The sequence below is a fragment of the Aegilops tauschii genome, chromosome 2, assembly GCF_002575655.3.
Source record: "Aegilops tauschii subsp. strangulata cultivar AL8/78 chromosome 2, Aet v6.0, whole genome shotgun sequence".
Classification (NCBI taxonomy): domain Eukaryota; kingdom Viridiplantae; phylum Streptophyta; class Magnoliopsida; order Poales; family Poaceae; genus Aegilops; species Aegilops tauschii.
Window position 1 is genome coordinate 408,759,135 of NC_053036.3, and position 18,352 is coordinate 408,777,486.

General features: G+C 48.7%; 2 protein-coding genes across 3 annotated transcripts; both read left to right on the forward strand.

Annotated features, from left to right (window-relative positions):
- The first annotated feature begins 381 nt into the window (after positions 1-381).
- On the forward strand, positions 382-4,822 carry LOC109766482 (polyadenylate-binding protein RBP47). Of its 2 annotated transcripts, none has more exons than XM_020325255.4 (6): positions 382-875; positions 1,695-2,148; positions 2,711-2,766; positions 2,848-2,978; positions 3,064-3,160; positions 4,324-4,822. In XM_020325255.4, exons 1-6 carry the CDS (start codon positions 501-503, stop codon positions 4,483-4,485), a joined length of 1,275 nt encoding a protein of 424 aa, XP_020180844.1. In that variant the 5' UTR covers positions 382-500; the 3' UTR covers positions 4,486-4,822. The 2 variants fall into 2 exon arrangements, with proteins under 2 accessions (XP_020180844.1, XP_020180845.1); XM_020325256.4 differs by having other exon boundaries at positions 412-875; positions 2,744-2,766.
- Positions 4,823-11,541: 6,719 nt separating this feature from the next.
- LOC109766481 (uncharacterized) lies at positions 11,542-12,915 on the forward strand. The gene is made up of 3 exons (XM_020325254.4): positions 11,542-11,636; positions 11,747-11,910; positions 11,996-12,915. Exons 2-3 carry the CDS (start codon positions 11,789-11,791, stop codon positions 12,705-12,707), a joined length of 834 nt encoding a protein of 277 aa, XP_020180843.1. The 5' UTR covers positions 11,542-11,636; positions 11,747-11,788; the 3' UTR covers positions 12,708-12,915.
- Positions 12,916-18,352: the final 5,437 nt, after the last annotated feature.

An 18,352-nucleotide genomic window follows, 5' to 3' on the forward strand; every position in this document is an offset into this window, starting at 1 on the left:
AAAGCTTTGTCCAGCACCACCTCATTTCACAGCCTCAAAATAACACGGATATATTAATAACAAAATGCCGTATTTATTTCGTTCTTCATTTGCCAAATGCTGTCGCAAGACACTCAACCATACACTGATTTATGACAGCATAATAAATTCGCATCATATAAACCAGCAACAAGACTCCCGGAAAAGAAAAAGAAAAAGAAAAACACTTTCCAATCGCACTCCCTAACCACAGGGCCCACACTGGCAGCGCTATAACGGCAGCTACCAACGCGCTCCAAATCTGGGACCTCCCACCGGCCCTACACGTTAGCCTGCCTCCCCCATTCAATCAACGACCAGCATGATAACGAACTCCTAGATCCGACGGCCTGGATCCGCCGCCAGCCCGCTATATATCCAGTCACCTCACCCACGGGCACCCTCTCTTTCCGCCCTCCGCAACCTCACGAGACTCCCCCAACCCCAGGCGACCCTCCTCGGCGGCGGCGGCGCGGGCGGCGATGCAGATGGCGGCGACCACAACGGAGTCACAGGTGGCCGTGCCGCCTCACCACCCCCACGCGCACCCGCATCCGCACCCACCTCCGCATCACCCGCACCCGCACCACCACATGCCGCAGCCGCGGTGGGTCGTCCTCCCCTACCCGCCGCCGTCCATGGTGGCCGCACCGCCCCCGCCCCCGCCGCAGTTCGCCAAGCACTACGCGCCGGGGCCGCCGCCTCCCCCTGCCGCGGCCGGGCGACGCACGCCGACCCCACCCGCGGCCGGATCCGGCGGGAACGGCTGCGAGGAGAATAAGACGATCTGGGTCGGCGACCTCCAGTACTGGATGGACGAGAACTACCTCCACAACTGCTTCGGCCCCAGCGGCGAGGTTTGTGTTCTCTCCCGATCCGGACTTGTCCGTACTAGATCTCGCGAATACAGTAAGATTCGCCCCATTCCTTTGTCCTGATTCATGTGTTGTGCCATCAAATTGCCATGAAAGCGTATATTTTGTGCTTTGCTGTCGTTTGATGCGGATAAAAGGCGATGCTTCTATAATTAGCCGTGAAAAGTTGCTCAAGGCGCCAACTTTAAGGCCATTCAATACAGTACGGATGGAATGCTCTTCTTTGAATGGTTATTACTTCCATAGCTGCAAGCCATTTCTTCTTTCTGAATTGTAATAACAAACAAAATAGCATTATTCTTTGCGATGCTAGCTTCCAAAGGTGCCGACTTTGGGGATTTATACTAGTTTGGTTAGTACTCGTTTGGACGAAACGGTCTTGGCGCGTATAATTTAATGAACATTGTGAATGAGCTGAGCTAGTTATTGCATTTTGGTGATTACAGAATAAGTAAAATAACGGTTGGAGGGGTGAAAGGAAGCCATAATGAAAGCCTTGACCAATTAAGGCTATCTTTTATTGGGAGGTTTGCTTACTGACGTGGACAGGAATTGGGAAAAGTGGCAAGTACTTTGTCTGGAAGATGGTTAACGAAGAAAGCAAGTTGTACGCGATCTTGTGTTTGTACAATTTGGCAGGAACTATCCTTTACACACATCAACCATGATAGGTTTATTAAAAGACATAATGAATGTTAACCACTCATGGGTTCATCTATTTTTTCCCCTTCAATCATTGCATATTTCTTCTCTTGCCCAGCTACTAGTTTACTCACCCTTTTCTCTACATCTGCTTCATAGGTGGTAACAATAAAAGTTATCCGCAATAGGCAAACTGGACAATCAGAGGGATATGGTTTTGTAGAGTTCTTTTCCCATGCATCAGCAGACAAAGCCCTTCAGAATTTTACTGGCCATGTGATGCCCAACACCGATCGAGCCTTTAAGTTGAACTGGGCATCCTATAGCATGGGTGAAAAGCGATCAGAAGTTGTCTCTGACCACTCAATTTTTGTTGGTGATTTAGCTGCTGATGTTACTGATGAAATGTTGATGGAGCTTTTTGCTAGCAAGTATCGCTCCGTGAAAGGAGCTAAAGTTATCATTGATGCAAACACAGGCCGTTCTAGGGGCTATGGGTTTGTTAGATTTGGAGATGATACCGACAAAGCTCATGCAATGACTGAAATGAACGGTGTTTATTGCTCTACTCGACCGATTCGCGTAGGACCTGCAACACCTAGAAGAACCTCTGGTATGTCCCTTCTTCGCGGTTGTTCTGCAGCCCTAAACTGTCCGGCCTTTTTGTTAGTTCGTGGATTGTCTTGTATTTTTTGTACAAGTGCTTGAACTTTCACTAAATATGACTCATTTTATGGCCACATTGTACCTACCATTACTATCACTATTTGTTTTGGAAAAATCTATTCATACCTTGTATGTCCCTGATGCTGTCGTAGTGTTCTCCTATTAGTTTTCTGGAACACATCCTGTTTTTAATGAAGAATGGTGCTTTCTTCTGTTATTGATCATTTATCTGTACTTGTTTTGCCTTTCTGGACTACGTACATGACCTGTAGAGATTTACAGATAGTATCAAACAAACAAATCCACTTCCACTGCGGTGCTAGTGTTCCTACTGCCTCTAGTGGCGCCAGTTCTACTGCTTCAATTCCTACAAGTCCTTATATTCATATATGGAGCATGTCATGTATTCTGCTTCTTTGTTAAGGGCAATATGGAATTGGTTATTTTCTCATACAAGATCCGTATATGTTTAATCCCTTGTTGCGCAACTTAATGACTATTAACTTCAGGTGATTCTGGTTCCTCAACACCTGGTCATTCAGATGGTGATTCAAATAACAGAACGGTGTGTATACTGGTGTTTCCATAGTGTTTGTTAACCTTGTGGCTTTTTAGTTTATAATCTGAAATTCTCAACCTGCTTTAGGTATATGTTGGTGGGCTCGACCCAAATGTTAGTGAAGACGAGCTGAGGAAATCATTTGCCAAATATGGTGATGTTGCCTCTGTCAAAATTCCTCTAGGGAAGCAGTGTGGCTTTGTTCAGTATGTCAACAGGCACGTTTCTGAAGCTCTTATGTGTTTTACTGGTTATTTCTATGTAACTTACAAGCTATACTTTTATTTGTGCCACTGTTTTTAGAACTGACGCAGAAGAAGCACTGCAAGGATTGAATGGGGCTGTCATTGGAAAGCAGGCAGTTCGCCTTTCATGGGGCCGCAGCCCATCACACAAACAGGTTGGCCATGTGCCTCTTAACTGTTTCCTTCTTTGATCGTTCCTTGCTATAGTATTAGTTTGCATTGAACCAATCATCTTGTTAAAAGTATAATGACCACTATGTTTGAAAACTCTTCAAGTTAAGTTTGGAAAATTTGGCAGTAACCTATGGATGACTATAAATTTGGATGTACTATAGCAAATTAGCCTTGCAAGATAATTTTCATATATGATATTATCTTTTCCTATATGATAATGATCTTTCCCATGAAAGGCTACTTTGTTGTGTCCATGTTTAATTGATTTATGACTAATACGAACTAGCACTGACTTAATGTGGGAATTGAAACGTTCCTGCTATAATGGATCTGTTCCTTCTCGTCCCGCATGCTAGCAATTATTCCAACACAATTATTTTGTATAGTTGCAGCCTTATGCTTGGTAGTTGTTTCTAGTTGAATGCTAAATAAACTTTGAACATGCAGACTGGTTTAATCCTTGTTTAGTTCAGCTCAGTTCATTTTGCAAACCTAGTTTTGGTACAACTAAGCAACCAAGCTTCCTATCCTCTCATTCAGCCTGTGATCTGTTCTACATACCTTGCGTGCTGTGTGGCTATGTAAAAAGGGCAATGCCATGATTGTGTAATATGCCCTGTGGCCCAATCTGTAGCTTTATTTTAAGGCTATGCATTTTGAGGGTGCTTGTTGACTGAATGCCACGCCTTTATGGAAGGAAACGGCCTGAGCCACCTGCGGAGTGTAGGATTAGTTTACCAAGCGATACTCGGTTCTCACTTCATTGTTAAATCAGACATCTGTATAGGGACATAGGCCCTAGGAGGCTTTTATCTCTTACCACTCGATGTATAGAACTTTGAATGATTCACTATTGTTCTTTCAAACAAGTTTCTCATTGGGCACACTTGTCGATAACATGAGCAAACATTAGCACGGCACTTGTTAGCCTGTACTGGTCCTTCAAATATTAAACCAGGCTGTGCAATTGTTCTTTCCTTGCGGCCAAGACGGGTTGCCTTTGCTACGACCCATCATATACTTGTCAACTCTTTATTTATGTCATCTGTATATAGAATCTGTTGATTGTAAAGTTATATTTGTCTTGCGGAGTTGTTTATCCATTCACTTCCATGACGCTAATCCACTGTTTTCTTGTTTTCAGTCTAGGGGCGATTCCGGCAACAGGAGGAACAACAACAACATGTACTATGGCACGCCGTTCTACGGCGGGTACGGCTACGCGTCCCCTGTCCCGCACCCCAACATGTACGCCCCTGCGTATGGAGCCTACCCCTTCTACGGCAACCAGCAGCTGGTGAGCTAGAGAGAGAAAGAGCTTCGTCCCACTCCCTCCGATGGGGAACAAGGTTTTGATCCGGTAAGAGCATAGCAGCGTCAGAAGAGAGAGAGAGTGAGAGAGAGAGAGAGATTATATAGATCGTCCTAAAAGTAAGAGGGTGAGACAGGTTATTAAAAAGTGAAAGAAACGAGTGGTGTCTGTACTCTGTAGCGTCTGTTGTGTGTGTGTGTGTGTGTGTGTGTGTGTGTTGCAAGAACTAGAAGAGCCTCTAGGCTTGTAGACACGGTCGGAGCGTCATGGATGTTGATTCATTCAAGAAATTTTGACTTGCTTAATAAGTTACAACACTGTTTGTGCCGCACATTATTTTTATCTCCACTGGGTGGAGTGCTGCTTATTCGTTGCCGTTTTTTAGCCTATAAACACCGGTACGGTCTGGCTGAGCATATGCATGTAAAAAATCAATATTTGCATGTTGATTGCCTGAATATCCTCTTGCTGCATCGTAGCAATGCCCCTATGCATTGTGTTTGGTTGTTTGCATTGTATATCTGCATCGTAGCAATGCTTCTATGCATTGTGTTTGGTTGTTTGCATTGTATGTGGTTACATGAGTGCATGTTGTTTTGTTGAGCATATAGTTGTGCTCACCTTATATCCTATTTGGCGAGCTTACCTACTACTACACCTTATGCACGAACACCGATCACGCGAACGCCAAAACACTGCAATGGCGATGATCTGAACGAAGATGATGGGAGTTCTTCAACCCGAACCAACGATCCGTCTCGCCAACTTCAAAACCGCTGCATGCTTGCTTTCGCACAAATTCGGAGTAAGCTTCTTCTGCCGCCTGCCTGGTCTTAAACCCTCTGTGGTTGTTGTGGTGCTTGTACCCTGAAATTTATTCATTACAAGCTTCTCATAAACTGTAAACTCCAGGATCCCTTTCGATGAACACCGCATATCACTTATCCTAGCAGTGCGCAAGAGCAATAAGTTGAAGCACCAAGCAATGGAACACACAAACAACAAGCAATGAAGCACACAAGCAAACTACTACTACTTTGGTGTAATCCTATCACCACATCCAAAAGAGGGTGTAATCCTACCACCGCAAGTTCGTGATCACCGTGAGGGTTAGTATATACCACCTCACCAAAATATACAGATCATAATATTGTTTTCAAGACATAACTACACAAAATATACGTCGTCATCATCATCGTCGTCCTTGTCACCAACGCCGTCGAGGATCATGCACGCCATCGCCACCAGCAGAAACAACATTAGTAGTAGTGCTTGCGCAGTCAGATCCTCAACCAGAGCACCCTGTGGGCGTCTCCCATGGCAACAAACCCAACACCCTAGGCTTTGTTGTCCAGCAGGAGACTGAGAGCCGCCATGAGAGCCTCTGGGCTAAAGCCACCTTACTCCATGACGGCGCCGTAGAGGTCAGGGTGGACGTCGATCGTCTTGCTCTCCCTAATGGCGGTGACCACCTCTTTCACTACCCGAGTCATGCTGCTGAGGACGGTCAGCTCCTCCATGAAGTCTCCCCGTTTCCTCTTCCTATCAAGCACATGAACGTGCTCACCATCATTCCCAGGAACTTCAACATTGATGGTGTCTGCCTCGTGGGTGTTTGGATACTCGGGCATCGGCAAGCCCAATGGCTAACCAGAGCCCATGTCATGCTTGTCGGTTGCCAGCCCGAAGGAGAAGATCTGCTGCATCTGATGGTAGTTCTGGATAGGTGTGTTGAGGAACTCTGCGTCCTTGGGGTGAGCCTAAGAAAAAACATGACAAAGTGGTTAGTTAGTATGGCGATGGTTCATATGCTTAAACTGCTGATTAGTTAGAATGGCATGGTTTGTGAGCTAACCGCGATGTGGCCTTAGTAGTTCTCTGCCTCCAAAAGGATCGAGCAGGTGTCTTCATCCCATGAAGCACCGCTCAGGTCTCTGAGCTTGGGCGCGGTGATCCATCTCGCTCTCTACTTCCTCAGGTGGTTGTAGACCTGGGTCGAGGTGACCTCCTGTCCACATAACTCGAATATTTGCTTTGCAACAACGTTCAAGTGCACCTCCTTGAAGCCCTTGTCAGTCCTCATTCCACTAGCTATGACCTCACACATCTTGTTAAGCACGAAGGTGGAGAGGAACGACTGCCATTTCATGCTGTTCCCCCTGCCATCCTTCTTCTTTGCGACTGCCTTTTGAGCAGCAGCATGAGCTACAACATTGGGATAAGTGAACACAAATGGAGGAACCGTAGGCGACACCTCGAAAACGTCTGAACCAGGAGGAATCTGATCGATGGGAGGCTGGGAGTCCTTGACGTAGGACGATGGGAAGTGGCTCTCGGACATCACAATGGCCTGACTAAACTCTTGCGTGCTCATCTCCTACAAACGTAAGCATCATCAACACTAGAACACACTACACATCGACAGTAGGGACTACCAGTAAAACATGGACAGATCGAACTAACAGTAACACATGCACACATGGATGATCTAGTTCAAGACAGCACTACCAAATCTATCAAAGCATACCACGACCCATCACAACAGAACACAACACTAATCATGGACACATGCACGTTCTTGTTCAACACTTGCACACTAGCATACCACACATCTAAGTATTATCAATCCATCCATGACCACTAGCTATTAATGCTTGCCGACATGGAAACAATCCCTAGCATGTTTCAGATCCATCACAACTAGCTACTACAACTTCACAGTCAAACAAATCGGAAGATCTAACCCTACCACATCGACAGATCTAGCTAGAACTAGTAGAGAGGAGGGGTTGATTGAACTTACAGACGCCATCGGATGAGCCGTGGAGGAGGTGCATGGCATGTCGGAAAGGAGGAGCAGTCGATTCGCCGCCGCAGTCAACAGGTCGCCGGAGTAGTTGCGCCGCTTACCTCGTCGTCGAAGTGGATCCGCGTCGGGGGAAAAGCTCGGGAGGGAAAAAATGGTGGCGTGATTTTTGCCGCGGCGGTCACCCTGACTATACAGGGCGACCCAATCGGCGGGCGACGACTCAAATTCTTCCCGCCGCTTTTCCGGAGACGCGCCATCGCTCCCGCCATCTCCCTGCCCGCAGCTACGCAACGCTGTGTTCCCCTCCCCTGCATCGCTCGAGCCTGGCTCGTTGAAAACTGCCGGTTAGGGCGTTTCTAGCAGGCCTAGCTGAGCACTGCTTTAAGATTCGTGCGGGCCAGGCAAACAAATAGATCGAAAACTGTCTGCACGGGCCTGACTGGGCCTAATGCAAGCAACCAAACGCATCCATATGTGTCCGGCTTATTCGTTCTGGGACACAATTTAGCTGAACCTGGTGCTCTCACACCTTGGCATCAGCTTATGGGAGTAGCGTAATTCAGATGCTTGGTATGTACACGCTGCAAAGACGTAATGTCTAACTGTGATTGTTCCGTAGGATTCAGCGAGGCGTAATCTAATCTGTTTCGGGCATGTGGCTGGACGGGAATGCCCGGTTTGGAAGATCCAAAAGAGGAGGATTCGGCGCATTCTCGCCGTGGCCTAGGCAAAATCTTGTTCGGGGTCCTTGTTTCTCGGATGGGGAGTGCCGGGTTCGGAAGATCCAAAGGCGGGGATGACGCGGGGTGTGCAGGATGCAAAATGGGGTTGCCCACCAGCAGCAGCTTCGTGCTCGTCTTGCCATATTTACCCAAGGAATTAACAAGTGCTCCTACACGCTTTCAAAAGGGATCTCTCCGTAAGTAGACTTGGACTAGGCGTGGTTGCCCTAGACTAGTGCAGATATCATGAGCTCTGCTCAGTCACCCCCGACGCGGGAACAGAATCAGATCAAGCCATGAACCAGTTCACACCGCCTGCCTCGACGATAAGACGACGCCGACGTGGGTGGTAGAGTACGAACGAAGATGGCCGTCGACCTCTAACGTCCCTTCGTGCCCAAGGAAGACCTGAACGAGTAAACCAAGTCCAGGTCTTCAAGTCTCCTCGGCTGCGTCTGCGTGCGTGCCTTTAATTTTTTTGTCATTTCTTGTACGGCACATGAGCAGACCACGCGCATGCAGGAAACTCAAGACTTGTTTACCGCAGGGATTCGTTGAGGGCACGGGCGGATCCTATACGTTTCGAGCCCGTCAGTTGCTTTCACTTTTGCCTCTTTCAGGGATTTTTATTCCTATGAATATGAATAATGGTATATGGCACAAGTGGATGGACGGATGCACATACATAGTTATCCTGCCATCCTGCCTCGCTGCCCAAAAGCTATGTACTGAACCTTACACCGATTCTACTAATGGTAATCAGAGAAATGCTTCTGTCTCTAAAAAAAAAAGGAAGAGGCCGATCGAAGAAGCTATCGTGCTTGCCTTGTTTATGCGCACTCGTCCCGGAATATTTTCCTCCCGCGAATGAATCGGTACTACCTAGCTAGCTAGAGGTTTAATATTCCGCCTGGCGGGCGGATTTTATTCCGGAACAAAATATCCCCAATCTATCCTGTCATCCTATCTGATCGAAATGCAAGTCGAGAAATTCTGCACCGATGGATGGATGGCTGCTTCCACGTATAGTGTTCGGAGTTAATTAAGGCGCTCGGGTTTCTTTTCGCTGCAGCAGCCGGATATGTTGATCTTTTTCTCGATTTTTTTTCTTTCAAAAAGGATATGGACGATGCATGCGGCCATTTTATTAATTATTAATAAAGACCATACAAAATAATACATCTTGAAGCCACCATCTACGCAACACCTGTTGCTACTCCTATCCCATTAAGGCCTTGCTCGGATGATGTGGATTCAATCCACGCAGAGGTTGGGTAACACCCATCCCCTCACCCAATCCCCATTATTCCCTTTCCTTCAAATCCCTGTCAATTTTGATTCATTCGGTTAATCCACAAGAACCCTAACCTTACAAATTCCTAGAGTGCGAGAGGGGAAGGAAGATGAGAGAATGGTAGGGGCTTTGGGTCTTACCGGCGAGACGGTCGCCATCCGAAGAGGGGAGGGACGCCGGAGATGGTGAGGCGCTTCCGCTATCGATCTTGCGCCGGGTCGCCGTAGTCTCCTCCGGGCCATTGTGGCATAATAGAGGGGAGGGGATCCGCCACATGCGAGAGACGAACGCTTGATCACGCCGCCGCCGCCGTTGCCGTCAACTCGCGGGAGAGAGGGGTCGAGCAAAGGCTCCTTTTATTCTTTTTATCTGTTCCGTCTCGTTCCCTCAGGCAGGGTTTGGTTCCACGGGACGGGAGGAGAGGGTTTTTTCCCGGTCAAAACCCGGTGGTTTCGAAGGGAATAGGCCGGGGATAGACCCCCGCCGGTTTTAGCTGAACACACTTATATGACTGACCGGGACCTAAACCCGGCCGGGCCGAATCCACGTGGATCGGCGGGGCTTGGCCCAATCCCTGTGTGGGTGGGATTAAACGAACAAGGCCTGATGAAGGTGTGCCGAATATCCGGGCCTAATACCAAACGGACATCGCATCAAACCCTAACATCTAAAGCCGGATGCCCCAGCCCAGCCACACACCGGGACTGGGTCCCATACCGGACCAACGCATTCTCAGAGGCTGCCGTCGCCATCTTCCACCGGTCCATCTCCAGAGCAGTAACTGACCCATCGACGTTGCCTGGCCTGCCGTCGACGCCACCACGATGCCAGACAACTCCACCATGCTGCACGTATCCGTCCACACGCGCACGTCGCCGAACCTCCGCAGCGCCATGCCACCGGGATCCGCCGTCGGCCTTGCGGTGGATGAGACACCGCTCTTCCGCTTGTCCCGTCCAATCAGCACTTGCTCCTAAACGATGCCCTCGGGAGGGACAACGGCGTCAAAGGTACCATCATCGTCCGATCCGGTAGATCCAGATCTAGGGTTCCCCCCGGAGCATCATGAGTGGGGTGCCACGACCTGCAACAATGATGCCTCGAGAAGGGAACGACGTCATAGACGCCGCCATCGTCCGCCATGACCGACATCGGCGCGATTTTCACCGGAAGTCGCGTCCCCCAACCTCGCAACTGGCTGGAACCGAATGGAGTTTCGCCGTGGAGACGAGGGCCGCCGTCAGCATGCCGGCAAGGAGCCTCCGGCCTCCCCTAACCGGTCCTCCACGCGCCACCGTCCGGCCAAGGCCGAATCGAGACGGCTCTGGACAGGACGCCAGATCCATAGCCATCGGAGCCACCCATGCGCACGCAGCCACCACACCACCGGCCATGAAAGCTCCCATCGCCGACGCACAACAGGGGCGCCGCCCTGACTGCCGCCCCCGGCCTCCCCGCATGAGACGCCGCCTCCGCCTCACAGGGTCCGCCGCGGCGACCACCCGCCCTGAAACTGCGATGCAGGGCCCGCCGCACCATGGCCCTTGCCGGCGACAGCGGCGGCTGGGGATGGAGCAACAAGGAGGGACTGGCGGCTAGGGATCGGGGGCCCTTAGTGCCGCCCAAGGGGAGGCGATGCGAGGGGACGGGAGGGGAGCTATGATGTTGATGTTTTTCTCGATAAAGGGTGTTTTTATTAACGCAACAAGTAGCATCAAGAGGATACGAATCGAATTGAGCGGCACCCGATCTGTGCGTAGCTAGGATGCATACACACAGCCAAAGGCAACAAGTCTAACATAGAAAGAAAATAAAATGACAAATCAGCACCAGTAAAGATGAAAATAAAGACATAGCCGGAGATGTTGATCTATTCTAACCAGCCATGATGGTGCGGCGCAATGAGCCGTCCTTGTCCCTAGCACCGAATCGTCAATGTCGCTGGTTGTCTCCAACAAGCCGAGCCGAGGTGGCCGGAGCGACGCGCCATCGCCCATCGGGATCACACGGCAGGACGAACAGATAGATGACGGACGCATGGGTCCCATCATTAGAAAATGAAACGAAACCACAGCCCTTAATTGCAGTCTTGTCCTCAGTCCACGGTAGCCATTCACATTCATCCCTCTCTCTCTCTCTCTCTCTCTCTCTCTCTCTCTCTCTCTCTCTCTCTCTCTCTCTCTTGCGTGGGAGAGTCCTTGGGCTATATAAATATGAAGGCCACCTCGTCTCCCCCCTCTCCAACCCTACCCCCGTACTCTACCTCACGAAAGCTGCCCCGGTACGCCCCGCAACCATAAACGCGACGCCCAGAGAAGATGTGAGTGCGTTAATGCCTAGGATCGTACGCTGCGAGCATCTACATATTCACCCCGGACCTTTCTCCCGGTCTCGACCGTCTCACTCCATCTCCGTCCCATCCACCTGCAGCTAGCAGCGGCCGCGCGCGCTGTGGATCATAAGCAATCTTCCATGGAGCCGCCGCCTTCTCCGCTGGGCACCGGCGCCGGCGCTGTCTGCTGCATGTGCGGCGATCGCGGCCTGCCGCACGAGCTGCTCCGCTGCAAGCTCTGCCGCGTCCGCCTGCAGCACAGGTGCGTGCCTTGCGCGATCGCTCCAGCTCTCCTTCTCCTATCGATCGAGCCATCTGACCTGGGCGTGTGTTTGTTATGTGTCTAGATACTGCAGCGATCTGTACCCGAGGGCCACGGCGTATAGGAGGTGCAACTGGTGCCTGAGGGAGCCCGCAGAAGCCCACGCCCAACCCCACGCTCACCCGGTGGCTAGCAAGAAGGCGGACAAACGGAAGATGGTGGCATCAACGGAGACGTCCACCTCCGACGAGGAGGAGCGGCGGCAGCACGAGGCCGGATGCGCCACTGCTACGAGGTCCAGGAGATCGGCTGCGGAGGTTGGTAAGCCGGTCAAGAAGCCCAAGGTCGACGAGAGGCCACCGCTGCCCCCGTCGCCGGGCACGGCAGCGAAGGGGAACAGCGGCGACAAGAAGCCCAAGGTCGACGAGACGCCAGCGCTGCCTCCGTCGCCGCGCACGGCAGCGAAAGGGAACAGCGGTGACAAGAAGCCCAAGGTCGATGAGAGGCCGGCGCTGCCTCCGTCGCCGGGCGCGGCAGCGAAGGGGAACAGCGGTGACAAGAAGCCCAAGGTCGATGAGAGGCCGGCGCTGCCTCCGTCGCCGGGCACGGCGGCGAAGGGGAACAACGGCGACAAGAAGCCTAAGGTCGACGAGTGGACGGCGCTGCCCCCGTCCCCGGGCACGGCGGCGAAGGGGAGCAGCGGCGACAAGAAGCCGATGCAAGCGGGGAAGTTGGCGCGGCCGGGTAGGGTGAAGGTGAGGAGGTACAAGCTCCTGGCAGAGGTGATTAGCTGCTAGCCAGGATCACGGAATCAAAAGGGGAAGTAGCTGGCAACTTAGCCAAATAGCTAGCCAACATCGACATTGGTGATTTGGTGTCGATGTATGTACATATCGTTTGCCCGTCGTGTACGGGTTTCCCCTCTCTTTTTTGGGAGAGAGTCGACTACCGTGGTAGCGCTGTACAGATCTTAAACCGTCAGTTTTATATACCAGTTGACGTGCATAGAGGGGGCGGTTTGACTTTATGTCTGGGCCGCGATGAGCTGGTTGCTCCGTGCGGTGGTATGTTGGGGCGATGGCCTCCCTCAAGAGATGAGTCAGTGCAACGGCCATGGTCTGCGAACGGTTACACTTCGCAACTTAGGTTGTAGGCGGTTAGGCCGTGCAGCATTGTAACTTGAGAGTGAGTGGTGGTATGTCGGGGTGGTGGCCCTCGAAGGTTAGGTCAGTAAGCCGGTCAAGGAGCCCAAGGTCGACGAGAAGCCAGCGCTGCCACTGTCGCTGGGGATGGTAGCGAAGGGGAACAACAACGATGAGAAGCCGATGCAGGCGAGAAAGTTGGCGCGGCTGGGTAGGGTCAAGGTGAGGAGGTGCAAACTCCTGGCAGGTGTGAGAATAAAAGGGTAAGCAGCTAGCCACCATCGACAGATGTCGATAAATATATACATCGTTTACTCGTCATATACATGTTTTTCCTCCTTTTTGTTTTTTGAGAGAGTTCACTAGGTGCTAGTGATGTACAAGTCTAGGAGTTTCGAGTAAATTAAGTCATTTTTTACTTTTATACACCATGGGTTCGTGTGCCAGTATATATATATATATATATATATATATATATATATATATATATATATATATATATATATATATATATAGAGAGAGAGAGAGAGAGAGAGAGAGAGAGAGAGAGAGAGATTGATTTTATATAGGGGTGGCTGTCGGTGTCAAAACCGGCAGATCTCGGGTAGGGGGTCCTGAACTGTGCGTCTAAAATCCATGGTAACAAGAGACAGGGGGCACGATCTTTACCTAGGTTCGGGCCCTCTCTATGGAGGTAATACCCTACTTCCTGCTTGATTGATCTTGATGAATATGAGTATTACAAGAGTTGATCTACCACGAGATCATATGTTATGGTCTAAAACCTGAGGGTATGATGAATAATGTCCTAATCTATCGACTAGCCTGGCCTTGGCTTATATAATGCACCAGAGGCCTAGGATAACAAGAGTCCTCGCCGAATACGTTGGTGGAGAGGAGTTCTTGTCTTGATCACCAAGTCTTGTGGAATACTCCTTGTATGCGGCATGGGCTGCCCGAAGTGGCCCATGAGTGAACCGCCATGGGGGTCCTCGGCCCGATCCACCTGGCCGGGAGACAATGTGGTGAGTACCCCCTAGTCCAGGGACACCGTCAGTAGCCCCTTGAACCGGTCTTCAAGTTGGGGACGCTCCTCAATCCTTCCGAACTGTTCTTCATCTTCGGTCGTCAGTCTTGAAAACTGGTTCACCAAACATTCTCATCTTTGATCTTGAGGATCTCCGAAGTAAATCCGAAGAGTTTACACGTCGGGTATCCGAGGAGCCCCTTTAAGTTTCGGGCCTTTATCAATGCCTTGTTATTTTTATGCCACACCTCGGGTTTGAAGTTGTTCCCGGGCGGCAGTGTCCTCTTGCGTCCGAGCTCCAACGCCGGAATGTATTTGAGGTATCTTTTGCAGCCGAGCACCAACGCCGGACCGCTTCCGAGCTCCAACGCCGGAATGTATCCGAGCTCCAACGCCGGACTATGTCCAAGCTCCAACGCCGGACTATATCCGAGGTGTCATAGATCACCTTGGTTCAAAAAAGTTGAAGGAGTTTAGCCGATCTTAATGCCGGAAATGCCCTCTATGGAGCCAGCCACTGGCGCCCGAGCTTTATGCCGGACTGCTTCCGAGGTGGTGCACCACCCCGACTGCGGGCCGATTTTTTGCCAATATTTTTGATTGGTGCAATTTATTCTCTGCCGAGATATATAGCCAGTAGCCCTCAAGGTGTGTATCGGTCTAAAACCCGAGATGCACCTGAAGGATGACATAAGACCGCTGATCCCAATAGCCCTTAAGACTCAGGTTGATTCACAAAATCGGCCTGAGGATCAACTCCTAGCTCGGCAGAATACTTCGGGACACAAAAAGCGGTGTGCAAAGTCCTCGAGACTCAGGTTAGGTGCGGCCGACCAACCTGAGGATCGTAATCTCCTCGAAAACTATATCGCACTTAATTTTTTTGCACTGGATTGCCAATGCAATAGCTCCCGAGACACTGGTCGGGTGGCAACACCAGATCAGGGGATCGATGTGCCCCTTTAATATTAGTAAATAATGAGCGCAAAGCCCAGTAGCCCCCGAGCCTTAATGTGGGCACATGTGGCCAAATTAAGGATCGATATCCGTTTGACAGAAAATTTTGTTGTGTTTAACACATAGTTCTCGGAAAGAGAATAAAAGATCTCATAAAGGAGATAGAGCTAACGAAAGCTGAGCTCGCCAAGTTCGGCCTTAAGGGGCTTAAGAGATAGGAAATCAATGCCAATAGGGAACTATGAGAGCGTTATGTCAGCTACTCGGTTGTCTCAAAGAGACTGTGCCATTGACTCTTTAAAAGATTGACCGTGGAAAAATTGATTTTTGCTCACAATTTATGTGTAATGATTCTATGTACCCAAGTACTTAACATCATAAATGCTCGGATCCGCATTGTACAAAACTTTGTTGACCGACCATCGGCTTCAACCTCCTCGGCTAGTAGCCAGGGAGTGTTTGTCCCACTTTTTAAAGCCCTTATGAGGGCAAAGATTTGTGGCAAACGAGGCAATCCGGCCATATGGTTTTATAAACAAAGGATGCGGAGAGATATGTTATATGAAGAGACATCTTCCAAAGAAAATAGTGTTGGGGATCGTTGCAGAAATTAAAAAATTTCTACGCATCACCAAGATCAATCACCAAGATTTCATAAATAATGCAGTAACTGCTAATACAATTCCAACAGACTCTTAGCATCGCTACGAGTGAGAAAGTCTCACCGTAGTCAACTCCTTGAACTTCGGAAAACATCTTAACGACAAGTCGAGCTTTCTTAATGGTGATACTTACCATCATTGTCCGTCTTCCTTTTAAAATCCATTTGTACCTAATAGCCTTACGACCATCAAGTAGTTCTTCCAAAGTCTATACTTTGTTTTCACACATGGATCCTCTCGGATTTTATGGCCTCGAGCCATTTGTCGGAATCCGGGCCCACCATCGCTTCTCCATAGCTCGTAGGTTCATTGTTGTCTAGCAACATGACCTCCAAGACAGGATTACGTACCACTCTGAAATAGTACGCATCCTTGTCGACCTACGAGGTTTGGTAGTGACTTGATCCGAAGTTTCATGATCACTATCATCAGCTTCCACTTCAATTGGTGTAGGCGCTACAAGAACAACTTCCTGTGCCCTGCTACACACTGGTTGAAGTGACGGTTCAATAACCTCATCAAGTCTCCACCATCCTCCCACCCAATTCTTTCGAGAGAAACTTTTCCTCGAGAAAGGACCCGTTTCTAGAAACAATCACTTTTGCTTTCGGATCCGAAATAGGAGGTATACCCACCTGTTTTGGGTGTCCTATGAAGATGCATTTATCCGCTTTGGGTTCGAGCTTATCAGGCTAAACCTTTTTCACATAAGCGTCGCAGCCCCAAACTTTTAAGAAATGACAGCTTAGGTTTCTCTAAACCATAGTTCATACGGTGTCATCTCAACGGAATTACGTGGTTCCCTATTTAAAGTGAATGCGGTTGTCTCTAATGCCTAACCTATAAACGATAGTGGTAATTCGATAAGAGACATCATGGTATGCACCACATCCAATAGGGTGCAGCTATGATGTTCGGACACACCATCACACTATGGTGTTCCAGGCGGCATTAGTTGTGAAACAATTTCCACAATGTCTTAATTGTGTACCAAACATGTAACTCAGATATTCATCTCTATGATCATATCATAGACATTTTATCCTCTTGTCACGACGATCTTCAACTTCACTCTGAAATTACTTGAACCTTTCAATAATTCAGACTTGTGTTTCATCAAGTAAATATACTTAGAATCTACTCAAATCATCTGTGAAGTAAGAGCATAACGATATTCACTGCGTGCCTCAGCACTCATTGGATTGCATACATCAAATGTATTACTTCCAACAAGTTGCTCTCTTGTTTCATCTCACTGAAAACGAGGCCTTTCAGTCATCTTGCCCATGTGGTATGATTTGCATGTCTCAAGTGATTTAAAATCAAGTGAGTCCAAACGATCCATCTGCATGGAGTTTCTTCATGCGTATAAACCAATAGACATGGTTCGCATGTCTCAAACTTTTCAAAAAAAGAGTGAGTCCAAAGATCCATCAACATGGAGCTTCTTCATGCGTTTTATACCAATATGACTCAAATGGCAGTGCCACAACTATGTGGTACTATCATTACTATCTTATATCTTTTGGCATGAACATGTGTATCACTACGATCAATATTCAATAAACCATTCATTTTAGGTGCAAGACCATTGAAGGTATTATTCAAATAAACAGAGTAACCATTATTCTCCTTAAATGAATAACCGTATTGCGATAAACATAATCCAATCATGTCTATGCTCAACGCAAACACCAAATAACAATTATTTAGGTTTAACACCAATCTCGATGGTAGAGGGAGCATGCGATGCTTGATCACATCAACCTTGGAAACACTTCCAACACATATCGTCATCTCACCTTCAGCTAGTCTCCGTTTATTCCGTAGCTTTTTATTTCGAGTTACTAACACTTAGCAACCGAACCGGTATTTTAATACCCTTGTGCTACTACGAGTACTAGTAAAGTACACATTATAATGTATATCCAATATACTTCTATCGGCCTTGCCAGCCTTTCATCTACCAAGTACCTAGGGTATTTCTGCTTCAGTGACCGTTCCCCTTATTTCAGAAGCACTTAGTCTCGGTTTGGGTTCAACCTTGGGTTTCTTCACTAGAGCAGCAACTGATTTGCCGTTTCATGAAGTATCCCTTTCTTGCCCTTGCCCTTCTTGAAACTAGTGGTTTTACTAACCATCAACAATTGATGCTCCTATTTGATTTCTACTTTCGCGGTGTCGCGAATAGCTCAAGGATCATCATATCTATCCCTGATATGTTATAGTTCATCACGAAGCTCTAGTAGCTTGGTGGCAGTGACTTTGGAGAACCATCACTATCTCATCTGGAAGATTAACTCCCACTCGATTCAAGCGATTGTAGTACTCATACAATCTAAGCACATGCTCAACGATTGAGCTTTTCTCCTTAGTTTGCAGGCTTAAGAAACTTGTCAGAGGTCTCATACCTCTTGACGTGGGCACTAGCCTGAAATCCCAATTTCAGTCCTTGGGACATATCATATGTTCTGCGATGTTTCAAAAACGTCTTTGGTGCCTCAATTCTAAACCATTTAGCATTACGCACTGAACTATCATGTAGTCATCAAAACGTGTATGTCAGATGTTCACAACATCCACAACCGCGCTCGAGGTTCAGCACACTGAGTGGTGCATTAAGGACATAATCTTTCTGTGCAGCAATGAGGACA